The following is a 20,525-nucleotide window of genomic DNA, read 5'->3' on the forward strand; positions in this document are numbered from 1 at the left end:
AATTAGTATTCTGGAGACGGCTCCCTCTGCTGGCGAAGAGGAGGCGATGCGGGAGCCTGCTCCGTAACAAATACGAATACATGTACCGAATACACGTATCCTCACTCTCATAAGCCAACTTAATAATAAGTTTAAATAGGATTTCAGTAAGTTGGCTCTCACAAGCCAACTTGATAAAAGTCTGATTAATTTTGAGTGTTGAACTGGAAACTCTCCAGAGTTGGCTTTCTAAATATGTGTGTTCAGTATCTATTCAGAATGACTTATGAGCAGAAACCTTTTTATGTTGGGTATGTTATGAATGCATCACTTGCCAAAATTGGGGCTGACTTGCAAGGATTATGAGCCCATGCAATCTTGTATACTGCTAATTATTTTCTCTTAATTCTACATTGTGGTGGTGAAGAAAATCCAGAGATTAAACTTTGAAAGTAGTTTTTCCTGTTTATTTAAATCATATTGTTTACTGAGACACAATACATTAAAAATACACATATACAAATATACAAGCCAAACACTAATAACATTTAGAGTAGAATGGTTTGATGTTGTTGTTTTTTTTTGTTATTGTGATAATAAATGTTGCCTTCTCACAAAAGTCTTTCATTTGTAAAACTTATCTTGCCATCATGTTCTTTTTACTATTTTTCTCAGGTTTAAGCAGAATGATATAACATTTTGGGGTGAATATACACAACAACAGGCCATAACTGGAAGCTAAAATGGCGAAAATCTCCACAGCTACAGTGTATTTCCCCGGTGAGCTGATATACGCCGGCACAAATGCAATCCATACAGTACAGAAGATCAGCATGCTGAAAGTGATGAATTTAGCCTCATTGAAATTGTCTGGGAGCTTTCGAGCAAAGAAGGCCAGCAGGAAGCAGACCACTGCTAACAGACCGATGTAGCCCAGCACCAGTACAAACCCCACAACAGACCCTACTGTGCACTGCAGGATCACTCGAGCGCCAAGCTCACCTGCACTCTCTGTGGGTAGAGGGGGGGCTAGCAGAAGCCACAGCAGACATATGACAGCCTGAACCAGTGTGCAAAGGAAGATGCCTGCCCTCTGCTGGATGGGCCCAAAGTACTGCATCAGGTTAGATCCAGGCAGAGTGGCTCGAAAAGCCACCAGCACCACCACAGTCTTACTAAGGACACAGGCGATGCAGATCACAAAGCTCACTCCAAAAAGGGTGTGCCGTAGCATGCAGTTCCATGGCGCAGGCCGACCAATGAAAACTAGGGCGCACAGGAAGCAGAAGGTGAGCGACACCAATAACAGGAAGCTCAGCTCAGAATTGTTGGCCCGCACAAGGGGTGTGTAACGATGACGGAAAAAGGCAGCCAGAACAGTTGTGGTCAGTGTTGCCCCAGTCACAGATAAGACTGTCAGGACAATTCCCATGGTATCTTGCAAGGACAGAAACTCCACAACCTTTGGGATGCACCTTGTTCTTTCATTGTTTGACCAGAACCGCTCAGGACATCTTGTACACGCTGTAGAGTCTATGGAACATTATGCTACAGATGAAGAAATGTAACCTTACATTTAATAGACCAGCATTTCTCAACTGGTGAATCTTGACCCATAACTGCAATCTTGCCATTATTTAGAAACTGAATGTTTTTACATATGTGATGCGATCTGGGCAAACCCGTAAGGATGTCGCATTGGTACGTTTTCAGTAAGGTCTAAATATAGATTGAATGTCAGTTTTTTTGTCAAAATTGGGTTTTTATTAAATTATTATTCTATAACAACTTGTTTATCATGTCTGAATATATCTTGGGAAAATTCACAAGTTTAGTGCTGAAAAATACTAATTTATAATGGGTAGCTGAAAAAACTGTGTTTCTCTTTAAGAACATGCAGGCGGAGCGGAGGGACAAAAAACAATATCTCCCGTTTGGTTGTCCTTCTCTTAACACTACAAAGACAGTTCACCTATCAAAAATAAACAACTGAACAGAATAAAGTCCAGTCATGGGTAAACTACAACAGCCCGCAAGGTTGTATTTATTTATTTTTATCCAGCGTGTTATCATGTGGTGTGATGCGGAGCACAAGAGAACAACAGAGTTTGAAGCTGCTCTTTTAAAAAACCTTGCTCTCCTCTCAATCGACCAATTTCAAAACGGTTTTCACAGGTTGAATTTAGAGTTTGTAAGCTTTCGAATCACACCTAATCTATGATGATTACTGAAATATGTGATATGAAAAAAAGGTAATAAAAAGGGAGCGGCAGTCGTCCCGCTAGCACATGACCGTTAATTAAACCTGTTTTTCTCAAAATTCAATTTCTGAAAATCATAGCGATCAGCCGACTTCAGATAACCATAACTTTTGTTACAGACAAACGATAAAAGAAATAAAAACAGATTTTGAAAGGGCTTGAACCCAGCTTTAATATGGTCTCAAAACCTGTAATATGTCATATTTCACAATGTGGTGGGTTTTCCCAGATCGCATCACATATGTTAATAATACCTGTCTCATTGCTGATTTCCCCTGCTGCACAAGAGAGGCAGTCAAAACAGCAGATGGGTTTTCCTTTTTGTACAGCCTTTCTAGTGCCCGGAGGACAGCTCACACTGCACACTGACACAGGAACCTGAATGATGGAGGAAGAAACTTAATCAGACTTAAAAGCAGCCCTCTACCAATACTATTTCTGTCACATCAGCACAACAAGCACATAAAGAACAGCGGAAAGATCACACATATGCAATACAGATACAAAATCATAGACTCATTCCCATAGCATATCTCTAATTTCACACCAGAGGTCTGCCCATTGAAGAATTTGACTATGTCATATTGACTATGTCCCTTACATAAAGAATACTGGGTAGACAAAAACTAAGTAATTAGGGTCTTGGCTCATGATAATAAGCATGTACACCTCATACATAATACCAACACTCAAGAAATACCACAAACAGATTAATTGTTTTAATTTAGGAGGAGATGCCTGCCATTAAATCTGTTCTTTTGTTTATTAAGTGCTGATTTGTTTACCCTTTTTTCTCAAGATTGCAAAAGAGTCATGCAGACCCTTCATGAAAAACAAAACAATAATAACAAAGCAACAGTCGTCTTCTTACATTTCACACAAAATAAATAAATAAATAAATAAATCTAAAATATTTATAAACACAGCCAACATGCATTGAGACTCTTTCTTTGCTCTATTTGCATCTACTAAGCCACAAACTTTATTTGCATAGGTAACAGCATATCAAACCAAAATTCTAAACATATTCTCAATTAATACATAAATAAAATATAATAAATATTTTTTGTCATAATTTTGAATATTTTGTCTATTGTTTCATATTTTTCAACAACTGTCTTTTACTGCTTGAGAATCTGATTGTGTAATTAAATAATTGTCACTTGACAATATATTATTTATACAGTATGACTTAGGTGTGCAAATACTTTTTTGGGGCATGCCCACTGTATTTGAGAAAAAAAGAAAGAACCAAGGTCACAGGACTCTTACCTGGTCCGCCCAGCCCCCACCCCAAACCACTTTCTCAAGGTTTATGTTCAGCTCCTGGCCTGGTCCTTTGGCAGCATCAAACTGTCCAACCTGGACGAAATCCACTGCACCACTTTCATCTACATACCAGTTCATAATGTCATAAGAGGCAGATGGCTCGCCATTATCTTCAAAATAAAACAGCTCACCCACTGGTGTTGTAAAGTTTACTACATTTAAGTAGTACAGAAGCTGTGAAAGGAAAATGTACAGTAATTTAAATTATTAATTAATTAATTATTAAATAAATAGCCTATCTATAACAAATCATTTAAAATGATTTACTGATGATTTAATTTTTTGTCTTTTGTCTGTACCTGTCTGGGCTTTATTTGAGTTATATCAGGACATTCTCCATCTTTGAACGGCCCTCTACCAGGCTGACAGGCCATCATGTTGTGAATAGCATTGGCAATAGCATACACAGCCTTATACACATTGTATGTGACTCTCAGCTGTGAAACATCTGTGTAGATGTGACCATGTTTCTCCACATTCTCTGAGCCTGTGCACTTTGGTCTTTTAAATGAAGGCTGCCAGTCCTGTGCCAGCGAGCAACCAAATATTTCTTCCCATACATCTTTTACAAATGGTTCATTTGGTTGCTTCACAGGGCTCAGCTGGGCAAGATAAGCACCAAGACCCCAAATATCAGCTCGGCGCAGGGCAAAGCCAATGGTACCGGCTAGAAAAGGAATGCTTGCTGGGTCAGAGTACTGAATGGAGGTGCTCCAGGCCTCTGTGGCTATCCACTGCCTATTTGTCACATTCTGCACCACCACTTCTTTGAACACAACTTCAAGGTCTGGGCCGATGGCAAATGTCACCACCACACGAGCTGTGGAACTCTGGATCCTCTCCACAGTCCGCCTGATCCTACTCTGGGAATGGGATTTAGGAATAATTTCCACATAGTCCACACATATGCCTGTACCTTCAAGCTCTTTCAAGAGCAGTTGCAAACCACTTTTTCCATATTCATCCTCCCCTGCGACCACCCCTACCCAGGTCCAGTCCAGCAGGCGTAGCAGACGGGCCATGGCCTTGGCCTGGAAGGCATCGCTAGGAACAGTGCGCAGGAAAGAGTGAAATCTGTGACTGTCACTGAGACAAGCACAGGATGCAAAATAACTCACCTTAACAGAAAAAAACACAGGACAAGAGTTGGGAGGAAAGGGCATCATTTTACTAAAATGTATGAATTTCTAATATAATAAAAAAATTCTGCAAAATCTCAGCAGTAAAATTTAGAACATTTTATTATACCATTGGGATATCAAACGCTCCCAGCGTGTCAGCCACCACTATTGAGGCAGAGGAACGAGCATCACCGACAATGACAGGCACCATTGGATGTCCGTTGCACTCAGCACTCGACACTCTCTCCTCCTGCCCTGTTACCAGAGCTAAAGCAGCACTCAGTGTTGTGCTCTCAGCTAGGCATGTATCGGCTACCAGGTATCCCAAAGTAATGTTTGGTAGCAGAAAGGGGTCTCGATTAATCTCCTCCACGGTGAAGATCATAGCTTTGAGCCAGCGGTATGAACGAAGGTCAACACTGAGGGAGGAATTTAAAAAAAAAAAAAGTGTTATATTGCATTCAAGGAGGAACTGAATAAATCTCACAGTTTGTTAATATATGATGAAGGAGATATTCTTAACATTATGTTAAAATATACACTAAACATGTTTTGGCAAGCAACCCAATTTGTAACTGGCCTATAAATGAACTGGTTTTCAAAATAAAATTGAATCAACTATACTGCATTAGATATCACAAAAATATACATGAATTCATAAAAGAAAATAAAAAAAATAAAAAACAGAAATTGTTGTGTTGGAAATATTTTACTTTTAACAATTTATTATAGGTGAATTATAGCTAGAAAAAATGGTTAACAGTTGCTCTACAACATTGCCTTTTAGTTCATTTAAACACTCACATTATACTCACCCCTGGCAGCGAGCACCATGCTGTATTTCAGTAAAAGCATGATCAGGCTCTGGTGATTCAACATGAACTGGAAACAGACCACCTATTATTACATCTCCCTCTCTATACAAGCTCTCTGAAACAAATCTGTTCTGCATACTACATGTCAGGCCTGCATCACAAACCCTGTCCATCTCAACTATGAATCTCACCAGCCACAACCATATAATCAATCCCATCACTTTACACAATCAAAGATAGAGAGAGTGAGTGTGTGCAGAAGAGCAGACTGACACGTTTTCTCTGCAAAGGAATAAGGTTTGGAAGGTAACTCCCCTTTTGTAGACTTTAATTTGCCTAGGGCAAAAGACCATGGAACATGAAAAAAAAAAGTGTGTGGGGGATAATTGCTTAAAGCCCTTGCTGAGAGTGATTTTCCTGGAGGATGAAAACTTCTAGAACAATTTTTAGAACTGATATTTTGAAGATGGATAACATTAGAGCAAAGCAAGACATACACTTTAACAACAGATACAAGTGTTTGCCTTAAAGGGAAGGGTGTAGGAACAGATAGATGGTATCATTGGTCACAAGTTAAACTCGCTTAGTGAAGGAACAAAATGATGAGATTGAGCAATGTTCATCGATTAATTTTAAAGATTGGGAACAAAGAAGTGATGTTGGTCCCACTTTATATTAAGTGGCTTTAAGTACATTGAACAATAAGTACAATGTATTATTGTGTCCCTGTTGTATTTTAAAACACTTTTGCTGCTATTGAGGTGTGATACTGGTAAGGTTAGGGACAGGTGTGGTGGTATGGGTTGGTTTAAGAGTAGGTTAAGGTGTGAGGGATGGGCCAGCTGTGTAATTACAGATGTAATTACATAAAGTATTTATAGCTGTAATTACATGCTGGTATTTTTAAAATATAAGTACAATGTAAAAGCATGTATGTACACAATAAGTCCATTGTATTGAAGAAATACAAATTTATTCAATGTTTCATTAAGGTTTAACAGTATTTTGAACTGAAAAATGTATACAGTGTTTACCATTTTGAGGCCAATAAGATTAAGCCAAGCATTCCAGGTGTCACACATTAGCTTTTGTCTTTATGCGCTTCCTGGCTATTAAGTTCAAGATTCAGCTTTGCTTTTGTAATGGTAAAAGTGTGACCACGCTGGTCAGACTGATTAGATTAGCGTCTCTGGTAATCTGCTGAATCATTTACATTTGCTTTGTTTCAAGAGACTCCTCCTCAATGTAACTCCTCCAGATTAGCATCTCAAGGCACAGAAAACTGCTATGCTGATGAACTGAGGTGTCTGTTGAATCATATACATTTACTTTTGTTTCAGTTTCTCCCCCCCTCAATGTAAACTCCTCCCCTCTAAATGTATAAATTGTAAGGGAATGTTTTCCCTTAGTTAGACTATCTTAGACTATCTTTGAGATGACTACAGCTACGCAATAAAGAACTTCTGCGTGTAAGATACCTCAAGAGTCTCCTGGTCTGTTGCGTGGAAGAAGAAAAACTTCACTACAGATGGTGCCGTGACCCGGATAGAGAAATCTTACCTGAATCAAGAACTGCAACAAAAGATTTCAACAGAGAAATCTTACCTGAGTTCCAGAACAAGATCAACAAAGTGAACTGAGTTCCAGAACAAGAACAAAAAGAACTTTTCTGACTGAGTTCCAGACTGAATCTTTTCATACAAGCAACGATTCGGTGAGTTTCACTCTATTCAAAGAACCAGACCAGTACCAAAGTTGTGCCTCTGCGCCGTCAGAGAAAGAGTTTTCAGGCAGCTGTAGTGTTTGATTAACTAAAGTTTATCCTTTAAAAGTTGTCTTTTAAAGATGATAGATATCCTCTGTTGTCAGGCAGGGAAGATTGACATTAAATGTTAATATTTTGGGATCCTCTGAATAAGTCAGGGAAGTTGTAAGATATCCTCTGAATGAGTCAGGGAAGTTTTGTGTAACGGAATAGTGCCTCTACGTTGCTAGAGAAGATATCCTCTAAACTTAGGGAAGATTAACATTACGTGTTAATATTTGGTGATAACCTCTGTTCACAGAGAAGGATTAGCATTTTTGTGCTAGTTATTGTGGTCTTATCCTCTAAAAGTTTAGGAAGGTGAAAGATCCTTTCCATTTTCTTTCAGGGAAGATTAGCGTAACATGCTAATAGTTTGTGTTGTTTGTTTGTTGTTGTTTTGTGGTGTTACCCTCTAAAAATGTACTTTAGAGATGAAAGTTTGAACCTCTGTACAAACAGGGAAGTATTAGCATAAAGTGCTAGTAATATTGTGGATTTCCTTTGCTCTGTCAAAGAAGGTTTACAAGGGGGTTTTCCGGATGCAGCGGTTGAGTGCAGACGTGTATTCGTGAGCTCCCGGTAGTGGTACCTAGCATCTGCCTTTAATTTGATTTAACCATTCATCAATTTAATTTGTTTGCGAGAGGCAAAGCCATTAAGATCACTTTTGTATGGCAAGCTACAATTTTCGACATAAAAAGCAAAAGAAAACCACAACTCAAACTTCACGGCCCTCGCACGCGGTAATCACAGGAAACATGGCGGACGGGGAAGAAGAAACATCTTTCAGCAAACTTCTCGCTGCCATTCAAGAAACTAAAGACGATCTCACAAAGCATATTGACAAGAAAACAGCCGACATACAAACGACACTGACGAAAATCGAGTCTTCACTCTCTACGCTGGCGGAACAGGTCGAGGAGATACAGACGCGAGTGAGTACAAATGAAGACAATATCAAAGATACGCGCGACCGTGTTGGCGAAATGGAGAAACTGATAACGCATCTCAAAACCAAAACTGACGACTTGGAAAACCGCAGCAGGAGGTCTAATATTAGGATCATAAATGTTCCGGAACAAGCAGAGGGTCGTGATACTGTGGGATTTTTGGAAAAGTTTATACCGGAAATTTTGGGGAAGGATAACTTTACCTCACATGTCACTCTGGAAAGAGCACATCGAATCGGGAAGAAGTCTGACAGACCGCGGCCCATCATCGCCAAATTCTTAAACTTCAGAGACAAAGAAAAAACCCTTCGACTGGCCAGAAGTAAAGGAGACTTGACATACGAGAACAAAAGGATATCATTCTACCCAGATTACAGCGCAGACCTGCAGCGTAGAAGAGATGAGTTCCGTGACGTGAAGAGGACATTGCGAGAGAAGGGAGTGGAATACGCGCTGATCTTCCCAGCTCAGCTTCGCATCAAGCATCTTGACACAATTAAGTTTTTCTCCACTCCAGCAGAAGTCCAATGCTTTTTGAAAGCCCTTCCAAGTGAGTAATACAGCTATTCAAAGTGACAGCAGTACACAGTCCATCCTTATAGACTGATGAGAAATGTTGTGATTCAAGCTACGATATGATAATCGAATCCGGTTGTCTTCAAATATTTAAAGTAACTTGGACTTTGACTGATTGTAAACCACGTGCAGGCTAATTTACGTGATGTTATGGTTTGTATCAGAATGGTAGAATCAGATCATACTTTTAATTTTCTCTATAACTTGCATATTTCTACCTTATTTCTCATACTGTAAAAATGCAAACGAGCCTATATACAAACTGTTATGAGTGGCCAGTTTTTTATTTTTTATTTTATTTTTTATTTTTTTAATGAGCCACACCTGTTGCTTAAGAGAGTTAACGTTACCTACCTAATGTGTTTTTGTTACAAGGGTTTTATTAGGCGGGTTTTTACTTTAATGTTTTGGGGGTTTGTATGGTTTCTCACTAAAACTCAAATTTCTGCTTACTCACGTAATCTAGATCACTCTCAGGTTCAGATTCCATCCTTAGAACTGGTTAGAATGATAATTATCCTTCTGAGACATCTACATGAAAAATTTATATTATGGGTAAACTAACATGCATATCTTGGAATATAAGAGGGATCAACTCACCAATTAAAAGGAAGAAAATGTTGACATATTTAAAGAGGCAAAAGGTGGACATTGCTTTTATTCAAGAGAGCCATCTCACTGACTCTGAACATTTAAAACTGTGCAGAGACTGGGTGGGTAATGTTTTCTATTCCTCTTTCTCCTCAAAAGCAAGAGGTGTTGCTTTGCTCATTAATAAACACCTGAACTTTAAATTAAATTCGGTTGAAAAGGATCAAAACGGCAGATTTTTACTTGTAGATTGTGAAATAAATAGGAACAAGATGTCCTTAGTGAATATATATGGGCCCAACTATGACGACCCGTTGTTCTTTAACAATCTGATTATGAAACTGGCTACAATTGGGGGTCAATGTGTTGTGGGAGGAGATTTCAATCTGGTTTTAAATCCTCTTTTGGATCGATCATTACCCAAAACATCTTCACTATCAAAGGCAGCAACAGCACTAAACCAAGGAATGAAAGACATAGGCATAATTGACGTATGGCGAAATCGTAATCCAAACCAGAAGGATTTCTCTTTCTTTTCACCTACCCACAATACACACTCTAGAATTGACATGTTCTTGATGTCACAAGGTATGATAGCTACAGTTATAGAATGCTCCTATTTACCAGCTACCTTCTCAGATCATAATCCCATAAAACTCTCATGGTTGGTTGACACTCCGCAACCCACAACCCGCAGGTGGAGATTTAAAAATTACATGTTGAAAGATCCTGAGTTCATTTCATATATGACTACTAAAATTGAAATATTTCTAGATGCCAATTCAAATTCCTCCTCGCATGCCAATATTTGGGAAGCTCTTAAAGCCTACATGAGAGGCCAAATTTTATCATACAGTGCCCATAAAGTAAAACAAATTAGAGAGAGACTAACCAACTTGGAAAGAGATATTAGAAAGCAGGAACAGGAATATATTGCCACCAAAAAGGAAGAACACCTTAACACATTAAAAAAAACAAGGTTGGAGTATAATAATCTATGTACCAGCAAAGAGGAAGCTGCTATGGCCAGAACTAGATATCACTATTATGAATTTGGAAATAAAACAAGTAAACTCCTGGCATGGCAAATTAAAAAGGAAACATCTGATAAATTTATACACTCAATATTAACAGAGGATGGCAGACTCCTTGATAATTCACCATCCATTAATGCAGAATTCAAACAATTTTATGAAAATTTATATAAAACTGAGCAGGACGCTGATAACATTGGAGCAAAAAGGTTCATGGATGGAATAACCCTTCCCAAATTACAAGATGAGGACAGAGATCTGCTAGATGCAGATATATCAGAAATGGAGGTATTCAAAGCCATTAACTCTTTACAAAATAACAAGACTCCTGGGCCAGACGGCTTCCCTGTCGAGTATTACAAGGCCTTTTCAAAAAAATTATTAACTCCACTCACAAACATGATTACAGAAGCTCTACAAAATAAAAAATTACCAGACTCATTGGAAATTGCAACAATCACACTGCTATTAAAATCGGGCAAGGACAAACAGAAATGTGACTCATACAGACCCCTCAGCCTCTTAAATGCTGATTATAAGATATTATCCAAACTAATCGCCCTAAGACTGGAAGATGTTATTCCAAAGATAATTCATGCTGACCAAACAGGCTTTGTTAAAAACAGATATGGAGCAGACAATGTGCGGCGACTGCTACATATACTGAACACTGCGCAAAAAAATCAAAATCCTATGTTAATAATGTCTATGGATGCAAACAAAGCATTTGACAGGATTGAACCAAGCTTCTTATTTCGAACTCTAGAGGCTATGAGCTTCGGAGAGAAATTCATTCAATATGTGAAAACACTTTTTAATGCCCCAAAAGCTAATATTTTAACAAATGACATTCTATCTAACACTTTCTCACTATCCAGAGGATGCAGGCAAGGCTGTCCAAGCTCCCCCCTACTCTTTGCACTCGCAATCGAACCATTAGCCATCGCCATCCGATCTAACACTTTCATAACAGGAATTAAATTCGGCACAAATGAACATAAACTTTCTTTGTATGCAGATGATCTTTTATTGTATATAACTGATCCACAATCATCACTCCCTCCTCTATTGAAATGCCTCAAAGAATACAGTGCAGCCTCAGGATATACATTAAATTACACTAAAAGTGAGATTTTACCACTGAATATACAAGACAATAATATTAGAACACTCACTGACCCATTAAAATGGTGCAGCGTTGGGTTCAAATATTTGGGTATACAAATTGGTAAATCGAATGAGCATATTTTCAAACAGAACTATATGAAACTATTGGAACAAACCAAATGTATCCTTCAAAGATGGATTGATCTTCCACTGTCTCTCATAGGAAGAATTAATACTATTAAAATGAGCATTTTACCCAAGTTTCTCTACCTATTTCAATGTCTTCCGATTAATGTTCCCAAAAGCTTCTTCAAAGAACTTAACAAAATTTTAACTCCTTTTATATGGCAGAGAAAAAACCCTAGGGTCAAACTTGTCTCTCTTCAGGCTCCATATTCAAGGGGAGGGCTCAACTTACCAAATTTTAGGAATTATTATCTTGCTTCTCAGTACAGATCGATTTGGATCTGGCTGCATGCGGAGAATAGTGAGGTTAGATGGGTCCCAATAGAACAATATGAGATGAAATCCGTGGCTTTAAAGGATATTCCATTCATAGGCACAAAAAAATGTTTAACTGCACTCACAAACAACTCAATAATACTGAACACATTTGCTGTTTGGCAAGAATCTCATTCACTTCTCAACACAAATATTTCTTTTCTTCGAAGGGCACCTTTGTGGGGCAATCCCAATCTCTCACATCACATAGCTGACTCAGTGTTGCGGGCGTGGAAGGAAAGAGAAATCCATACAGTTGCTGACTTATACATTAATGATACTTTTGCTAACTTCCAACAACTAAATGAAAAATTCAAACTTCCTAAAGAAAGTTTCTTCAAATTTCTACAAATTAGAGACTGGATTAAGGAGAAATCCAAAGAAACATTCCCATATATCCCGAAAGAAACTCCTCTTGAATTCCACCTATGTAATAAATTAAATGAATCAACAAAAGGAATAATATCTTCTATATATGGTATCATTAATGGAAAGTTACCTATTTATGATAAAATATCTACAAAAGGGAAATGGGAAAAAGACCTAAACTGTACATATGAGGAGGCAGATTGGTGTCTTTTATTGGAACAAGCACAGACTGTGCTAACCTCCACAAAGCACAGGCAAATTCAATTTAATATATTTCATAGGACATACTACACCCCTTACAGGTTACATAAAATTGACAGCAACATTTCTTCCAAATGTCAGAGATGTAAAATGATCGATGGTGATCTTATACACATGCTATGGAGTTGCCCAGTGATAGAAGAATTATGGAAACGTGTCATTGAGTTAACATCAAGGGTAATAGGAAGTCAAATTGAACAGGATCCAAAACTATGGATCCTGGGGGACACAAGCTCAATTGATGTGAACTACTACAAAAAATATTTCATCTTACTCGCAAGTACTGCAGTTAAAAAATGTATTTTGATCAACTGGAAATCTGAAAATTCACCATTAGTAAAACATTGGATAAATGAGCTTGTGTCTTACTGCACACCCGAAAAGATATTATATAATGTGAGAGGGAAGCATGTAGCATTTAGGAAAATTTGGGGCCCTTTCATAGACATTTTGCCTTCCCTAGACTTGACTCACCATGTTAGTATGAGCCCTCCTGGACCTGACTCGAATTAGCCCTCTGTGGGTCTATCCTGTATAACTTCCTTATTGATGTAGTTATTGTGAGTAATATTTAGGCATGTGAGTATACAGATGTGATATATGTATAAACTGTATAGACTGCTTATATAAATGAAAAGAAATTGAAAACCATACATGGGAAGAGGGTGGGGGGTGGGATGGGAAATGTTTATGTGATATTAGCTTTTCTTTTAATATTTGATTTTATTTACTTTTTATTTATTTTCTGTCTGATGTTTAAAATTTGAAAATGTTCATTCATTGTACTTAAGATGTAAGTAATGTATCAAACTGTAGATCTTTTGTACACGCTATTAACATCTTGTAAGTAAATGTTAATAAAAACAAATCTAAAAAAAAAAAAAAAGAAGGTTTACAACAGTCGATCTGTGTAAACAAGTGTAGCCTCTGTTGATCAGAGAAAGTTAGTTGTTTTGTGTGATAACAAAGAAACTCACAAAATGGTTGTGACGAATGCTAGGTTGGTTCCTACAACTGAGAAAAGTGGCCTTGCCTCTCCATTGTGGTCAGATAGTGAATTTAAGTCATTGTTAGGAGAGCACATGGACTCCATAGTGACTCAGTCAGTCAGAGTGAATTTGACAAAGAAATTTGGCATTCACCCAGAAAAAGTATGGTCTATAGATGAGTGTAAAAAGTGCTAGGAGCAAGTATTCGCAAGAACAATGTGAAAGCTATTATCTGTTGTTACAAAGAATACAGTTTATCCATTGGACAAGAGCAAGCTAGGTGTATTGCTAAGTTAAATGAACAGAACAAACAATTGCAGACTCAATTGTCCTGTTTAAAGACAAAGGTGGGCAATAACCAGGCCTCAGCCAAATGTAACACTGAAGACCAACAGTCAGATGAAACTTTTCCTGACTTACAAGCATTGTTTGAAAGAGATGTATACATCCCATCAGTAACAGATAAGCATGTAAATTCAGTGAAGGTGTGTGCTGCTAGAAAAAGACAGCAGGGAATTGAACAGTCAGAAAGTGTCCCTTCCAGTGCTTCTGTTGTTCAAATCCAAACTGTTGTTACAACGCTTGAACCTAGAGACATAGAGAGATTGTCCCAGAGTTTACCGCCAGCACGCACACAGTTCACTGAATTTAGAAGAGCATTGGTCAGCAAAATGCGTCTCTACGACATGTCGTTAACAGAAGTCACACAGTTAATGTCTCAAATTCTAACTGAATCTGAATTCAACAGTTTTGAGTCTGCTGTTACTTCTGAACTGCAACATGCCAGAAAAGATGAATTGAAAGAAGGTGTTCTGAAAATCCTAAAGAATATCCTAGGACCCAAGATAGATTGGTCTAGAATTACTAACTGTGTACAAAAGAAAGAAGAAACTGTGAATGAATATACTGAGAGGTTTTGTCAGTCAGCTGTAACGTACAGTGGAATAGTGGATGATTCTGAAAGTGTACTCAATGACAAAGGACCGCTGGTCCGCATCTGGTCAGATAGCCTTATAGCTGACTACAGAAGAGCTTTGCCATTTTTGGATCTGACTTGGTCTCACAGAACTCTTAGAAGTAACCTGGACAGGTTAACTGCTTGGGAAAGAGATTTTGATGTTAAGGCAAGAGTACAAATTGCAGCAGCCTCTTTTAAGGTCAGCACAGAAAACCCACAGAAACGTAAATGTCCTAAGAGAGAGGGCAGGTGTTATTACTGTGGTCACCCGGGACATTGGAGCAGAGAGTGTAGAAAAAGCAGAAAGAACGTTAACGAAGTCAACCTTTTTGCCCAACTTCTCAGTTTGCTTGCTACTCTGAAGCCGCCATTCCCCACGTCTTTAAACGGGTGGGGCAGCTTGTTGACGTGTTAACCATTTGGACTGTGAGTGCTTAATTTCCCCAGTAACTTACAACAGAGATAAAAAAAAACTTATGTTTGTTTAACGGAACAGAAGGAAAGTGACTGTCTCAGCTTTTCCTTTGGGGGACTGCTTTAAGTAAACTCACAGCCTTAAATGTTATTCTACAGTACAGGCCTTTCAGCAATAATAGTGTTAGGTCAGACTGTAAATGCCCACACGCAGTATTAGCACTAATGAATGAAGCAAAGGTCAATTTTGTCACCTTTTCCCATTGGGGAAATTGATTTAACTATCCTCACCCATTCTCACGTATGATGTCTACAACGACTGATGTTTTGTTAGAGGATGAAGGAAAAATAACTCATAATTGGGTTACGCAGATCAAAGTACACATGTCACAGGACAGGTCAAGCCATTAGAGCCTAAGTGGCATGTGCCACATCAAGTAATGTTGATCGGCAGTATTGTGTCAAGGTAGAAAAAGCTTTGTATTATGTGTCGCATTGAAAAGGGTTCTGTCACATTGCAAAGTGTTTTGCAAAGTTCTGCCACCCACAGGGACATGATATTGACACGAACCAGTGAGGAGCCAAGGGAAGAACCAAATGCAACAGGCTTTGGGGGCCAACCCTTTCGGTGAAGACTCCCTCATAGGTTTCCCCCATCCATTTAGTCCATCCTCACCTCACTGTTTTCTTTAGGTGTCAAGAATTAAGGAATAGGGAAAGAGGGAACAATAGCAGACTCAGTGTTTACTCAGCAGGATACAACCCTTGTCTTTGAAGAAATACTGCTCTCTTGTTTTTCTTTTTCCTCTGTGCAGATACCACTTGATGGCTATCCCGAGACCCATACGCACAGACGTCTTCATCTGCGTATGAAGCCACCACTTCCAGAGAACAACGAGACCCGCTGCCGAGCCAACTATCACCAAAGTAAAGAAGAAAAATACACAACGCAGAGAAAAGACTTACGGAACCTTCAGTCATCCATCAACACTATCAAGATGTAGTAACCACCAGGACATCGCACAAAGTGAATACTCCACAATCCTCGTTTTTGCTGGAAACCTTGCAGGCCACAGCCGAAGATGGCTGCATTGACTCTCTTGTGCACAAGCATGATGGTTAAACAGTCTTGATCTTTCAGAAAAAATTACACCAGATGTAACTGAAGTTTAATTTTTCCGTAAGAGCTTCACGGACCCTAATTGCATGTTTTCTGTGTCAGCATGTAATTACAGAAAAAGCAAACACAGAACATGAGTATGTGCCTGTAACTAGCACAAGTTATATGAATGAACTTTCTTAAGTGTTTAAATTTGTACATAATGTGAGAGTTATTAATACTCTCAAAAGGGGGGACTGAAGAAATACAAATTTATTCAATGTTTCATTAAGGTTTAACAGTATTTTGAACTGAAAAATGTATACAGTGTTTACCATTTTGAGGCCAATAAGATTAAGCCAAGCATTCCAGGTGTCACACATTAGCTTTTGTCTTTATGCGCTTCCTGGCTATTAAGTTCAAGATTCAGCTTTGCTTTTGTAATGGTAAAAGTGTGACCACGCTGGTCAGACTGATTAGATTAGCGTCTCTGGTAATCTGCTGAATCATTTACATTTGCTTTGTTTCAAGAGACTCCTCCTCAATGTAACTCCTCCAGATTAGCATCTCAAGGCACAGAAAACTGCTATGCTGATGAACTGAGGTGTCTGTTGAATCATATACATTTACTTTTGTTTCAGTTTCTCCCCCCCTCAATGTAAACTCCTCCCCTCTAAATGTATAAATTGTAAGGGAATGTTTTCCCTTAGTTAGACTATCTTAGACTATCTTTGAGATGACTACAGCTACGCAATAAAGAACTTCTACGTGTAAGATACCTCAAGAGTCTCCTGGTCTGTTGCGTGGAAGAAGAAAAACTTCACTACAGTATCAAATTATTAATTTCAAGGTACATAGTACTTAAAGCCACTTAATATAAAGTGGGACTGTGATGTTTAATTATTTTTCTGATTCCATTTCAGGAATCAATTCCATTGACATTGATTAGAGATGGTTGCAAGTTATTATGTATTATTTACAAAACACTACCTCACAAACAATGAACACCCACTTACTGATTTTCAACCCCAAGGGATAGGACCCTTTTAACATCAAATTTTATTTCTGGTTATTATTTTAGCTCGGAACTGAAGAACTTAATTAATTAATGAGTTCAGGCATGAGCAGAAGACTTATTAGTTTTTTTCTTTTCTTAGATGATTGGGGTTAATTTAAAATGCTCACACATAGATGTTAAACACACATAGTATGCAGGGACATAACATGGGATGGGGTTCTTTGTTCTCTGTTCTTTGTTTTGTTTTTTCCTTCTCTGTTTCTGTTCTTCTTGTCTATTTTTCTTGGTCTGCTATTTCTTCTCCGCACTATTACTTCTATAGATTGGCCACCTGGGAATGATGGTGTGGAACTTATGGCCATAGTTCCAGTGGAGGGAGATGAAGACTAAAATTTCATCTTTTAATATAATTGTATTAATAATATTATGTCTCTGTATTATTGTTCTTTATTAATATTCTTAATGGGTGTATTATCTTATGGAGTTTCAAAAGCATGAGTTTGAAGGCATGAGAAGAGATACCACATGTCAGGGGAAAGCTATATATTGCTTAGAGGTATGTGTACAATGTAACATATTCACTCAGTATAAAAGTTTCGACTGATGCAAGTGTATAACCAATGAAAACATAAAGGATAGGTCTTAATATGGAAGTGGATTCTGACGTATGACATATACGTTCTAAGTTTCCCATTCCCAAGTTCAACATGTTTGTTACCTTACAGGGAAGCTGAAAGGTCATCTGTGATGTAAAGCTCAGTTGTTTCTGTACTGCCTTTAGAGAAACATGTAGGCGTGAGAGGAAAGAGAAATACGGAAATGCATAGACCTGGCATGAATACAACATCTGAAGTTTCTCTCCTGACATATATAAAGAAAGACCTTTCTTGACAAGATAACTAGTTTCCCGTTCCAGAGGGAACCGGAAACAAGAGGTTTCTGTTTTACTCACCAACAATACAAAAGGAAAAAATAAACAGAGAAAAATTTTGGTGTTTCATTGTTAAAAAGGCAAAAAGTAAAATAAATCAAGCAAGATTAAAGATTCATCTGACAGTACGCAGGTTTCACACTTTTTCTGCATAGATATTAATCAGTGAGCTGGCCGTTAACAAAATTAAAAGTTAATCAGGCTTTAAAGGTGATCTATGCGTTAGCGGCCTCTAGCTGTGATGTTTCAGAATGCAACAAGAGCGCTCGTGCTTGTGTGCTTGTGCGTGCTCGATCTCAAGAGCGATCATTCACTTCCGGCCACATGGAGACTTTCAACGGAGAAAGCATCACACACAATGCTGGAAACTAATGTAAACTCCCACTGCAGTTACAATAATAGCCTACTTTTATAAGCTTGACGTTGAACTAATGCTCTGTGCTCGTACCATAATGTTACAATAAACTGCATTTAGCCGACATGTGATGTTATATAGCATAAGTCATTTCACTAACTATTCGTGTATCTTTCACAATCAGCAATGTCAATAGGTGAATGTATAATATGATAACGAAAACGGTTAGTGAACTAGACTAGTGAGCAATATCAGCGTTAGTCAGTAGATCTAGTATAGGAAATAAGTTACATCCTAAAGCACCGACTTTTTGTTATCCTGGAACATTCTTTTGTATTCATTTCATGTTTCATGTTGCTAGTTTACCTTGCTATTTAACTTGAGTTTACTATGTTGTACTAATATGAAGAGTTCAGACGCAAAAGCCTCTAAATGCCATTTGAAATTTTCTTCTTTAATGATGATTTTTATCAAACTTCTATATTTAAGTTCAGTAATTTCACTTAAATAACAAATTAATAGGTAATTATCATTTCCATTTAAGTGAAATCACTGAACTTAAATATACAAGCTTGATAAAAATGATCATTCTAGAAGAAAATTTCAAATGGCACTTAGAGGCTTTTGCATCTGAACTCTTCATATGTTGCCGGTGTGATCCGCGTTTTCGTCCGGAGTCGATCAGATTGACGTTTTGCCTGACGAGCTTGGGCAGATAAAACTTTTTTTTTTTTTTTTGATTTTTATATTTTTTGGAGTTTGTGTTTGAGTCTGTGTTGTGCTGGAGGCAGGACGTTTTGGGGTGTTATCACACTCCATGTCGTCAGCTGAAGTGCCATTGGTCGCATAGACTGTATATAAGGATAGAGAGGCTCAGGAGCGCGCATGCACGTCACATCTGATGGTTTTCGCAGGAAATCCGACCCGGAGACCTCACATCTAAATATGAATATTGGCCTTCAGAGGTAATAGCAAAATCCAAAAAGTGGATCATTTCAATGTGTGATTACAACCCCTTCAAACACAGGCAATAAAAAATGGATTCATTGTATAAAAAAAGTTACATATAGGACCTTTAAAGGGCTAAATTTTGGCAGGAGGAGGAATTCCTGCTGGACAGCCAATAGGAATGTTTAAAATATGCCCGCTACCACCCCCTTATTAGCATTTTGTGCAACTAGTTAACTAGTCAGCCTTTCTGCTCTCACTAGTACTACTAGAAGACATTTTGAGTGTCACTAGTTAACTAGTAAAGTTAAAAAAAACTTCAACTAGTTAACTAGTGGATATTTTGGCTTTCACTAGTTAACTAGTAAGGTTTACAATGTTTTTGCTAGTTAACTAATAGACATTTTAGCTCGTACTAGTTAACTAGTGTGACAATTTTTGCCTTACTAGTTAACTAGTTAGGTCCAAAAAGTGTCAACTAGTTATCTAGTGGACATTTTGGGCTTTACTAATACTACTTATAGTTATAGCCAAAATGCTCACTAGTAAACTAGTGCAGAAATTTGCCGTCCGCCAGCTAACTAGTAAGCTGAATTTATGTTTGACTAGTTAACAAGTTAAAGGTTTTGCTGCTCACTAGTTAACTAGCACGCCTTTGTGCTTCACTAGTTCGGTCCAGATGGCCACTAGTTTGTCAAAAAGCCAACTAGTTGAGACTTTTGGTCTACTAGTTTGCCATTTTGTCGAACTAGTTTGAACAAAAGTCTTACTAGTAAGATGAAAAAAATGTGTGCTAGTAGGATATTGAAGGGCTTTCCACAACAGAGAGTGTCCAACTCACATATGGTCTGCATTTACAGCCATGAGACTGCAAATCTCTAAATTGTAAACAATATATTAATAATCCGGTACAGTAATGATTTGCACGTCTGTTTTACTTTTTCAAAAAAAAAAAAAAAAAAAAAAAAGCAAGAGTAATAAAGTTGTGAAAAATTATGTAAAGTGGATGTGAAAATCAGTATGACTGAAGTAGAAACAAGTTATTACCAGCCATTAGTGGCACAGGATTGATTTTAAGAGCCCTCCGGCTATTTACAGTTATTTTCCAGCAC

General features: G+C 38.0%; 1 protein-coding gene across 1 annotated transcript; it reads right to left on the reverse strand.

Annotated features, from left to right (window-relative positions):
• Window positions 1-616: 616 nt before the first annotated feature.
• Window positions 617-5,705, reverse strand: LOC120474842 (extracellular calcium-sensing receptor-like). Its single transcript, XM_089116637.1, has 6 exons — window positions 5,506-5,705; window positions 4,818-5,109; window positions 3,869-4,687; window positions 3,513-3,743; window positions 2,495-2,618; window positions 617-1,512 (listed from the first exon to the last, which is right to left on the reverse strand). Exons 1-6 carry the CDS (start codon window positions 5,676-5,678, stop codon window positions 617-619), a joined length of 2,535 nt encoding a protein of 844 aa, XP_088972763.1. The 5' UTR covers window positions 5,679-5,705.
• Between the last annotated feature and the right edge of the window lie 14,820 nt (window positions 5,706-20,525).

Source organism: Pimephales promelas, chromosome 10, assembly GCF_988280905.1.
Source record: "Pimephales promelas chromosome 10, fPimPro1.hap1.1, whole genome shotgun sequence".
Classification (NCBI taxonomy): Eukaryota; Metazoa; Chordata; class Actinopteri; order Cypriniformes; family Leuciscidae; genus Pimephales; species Pimephales promelas.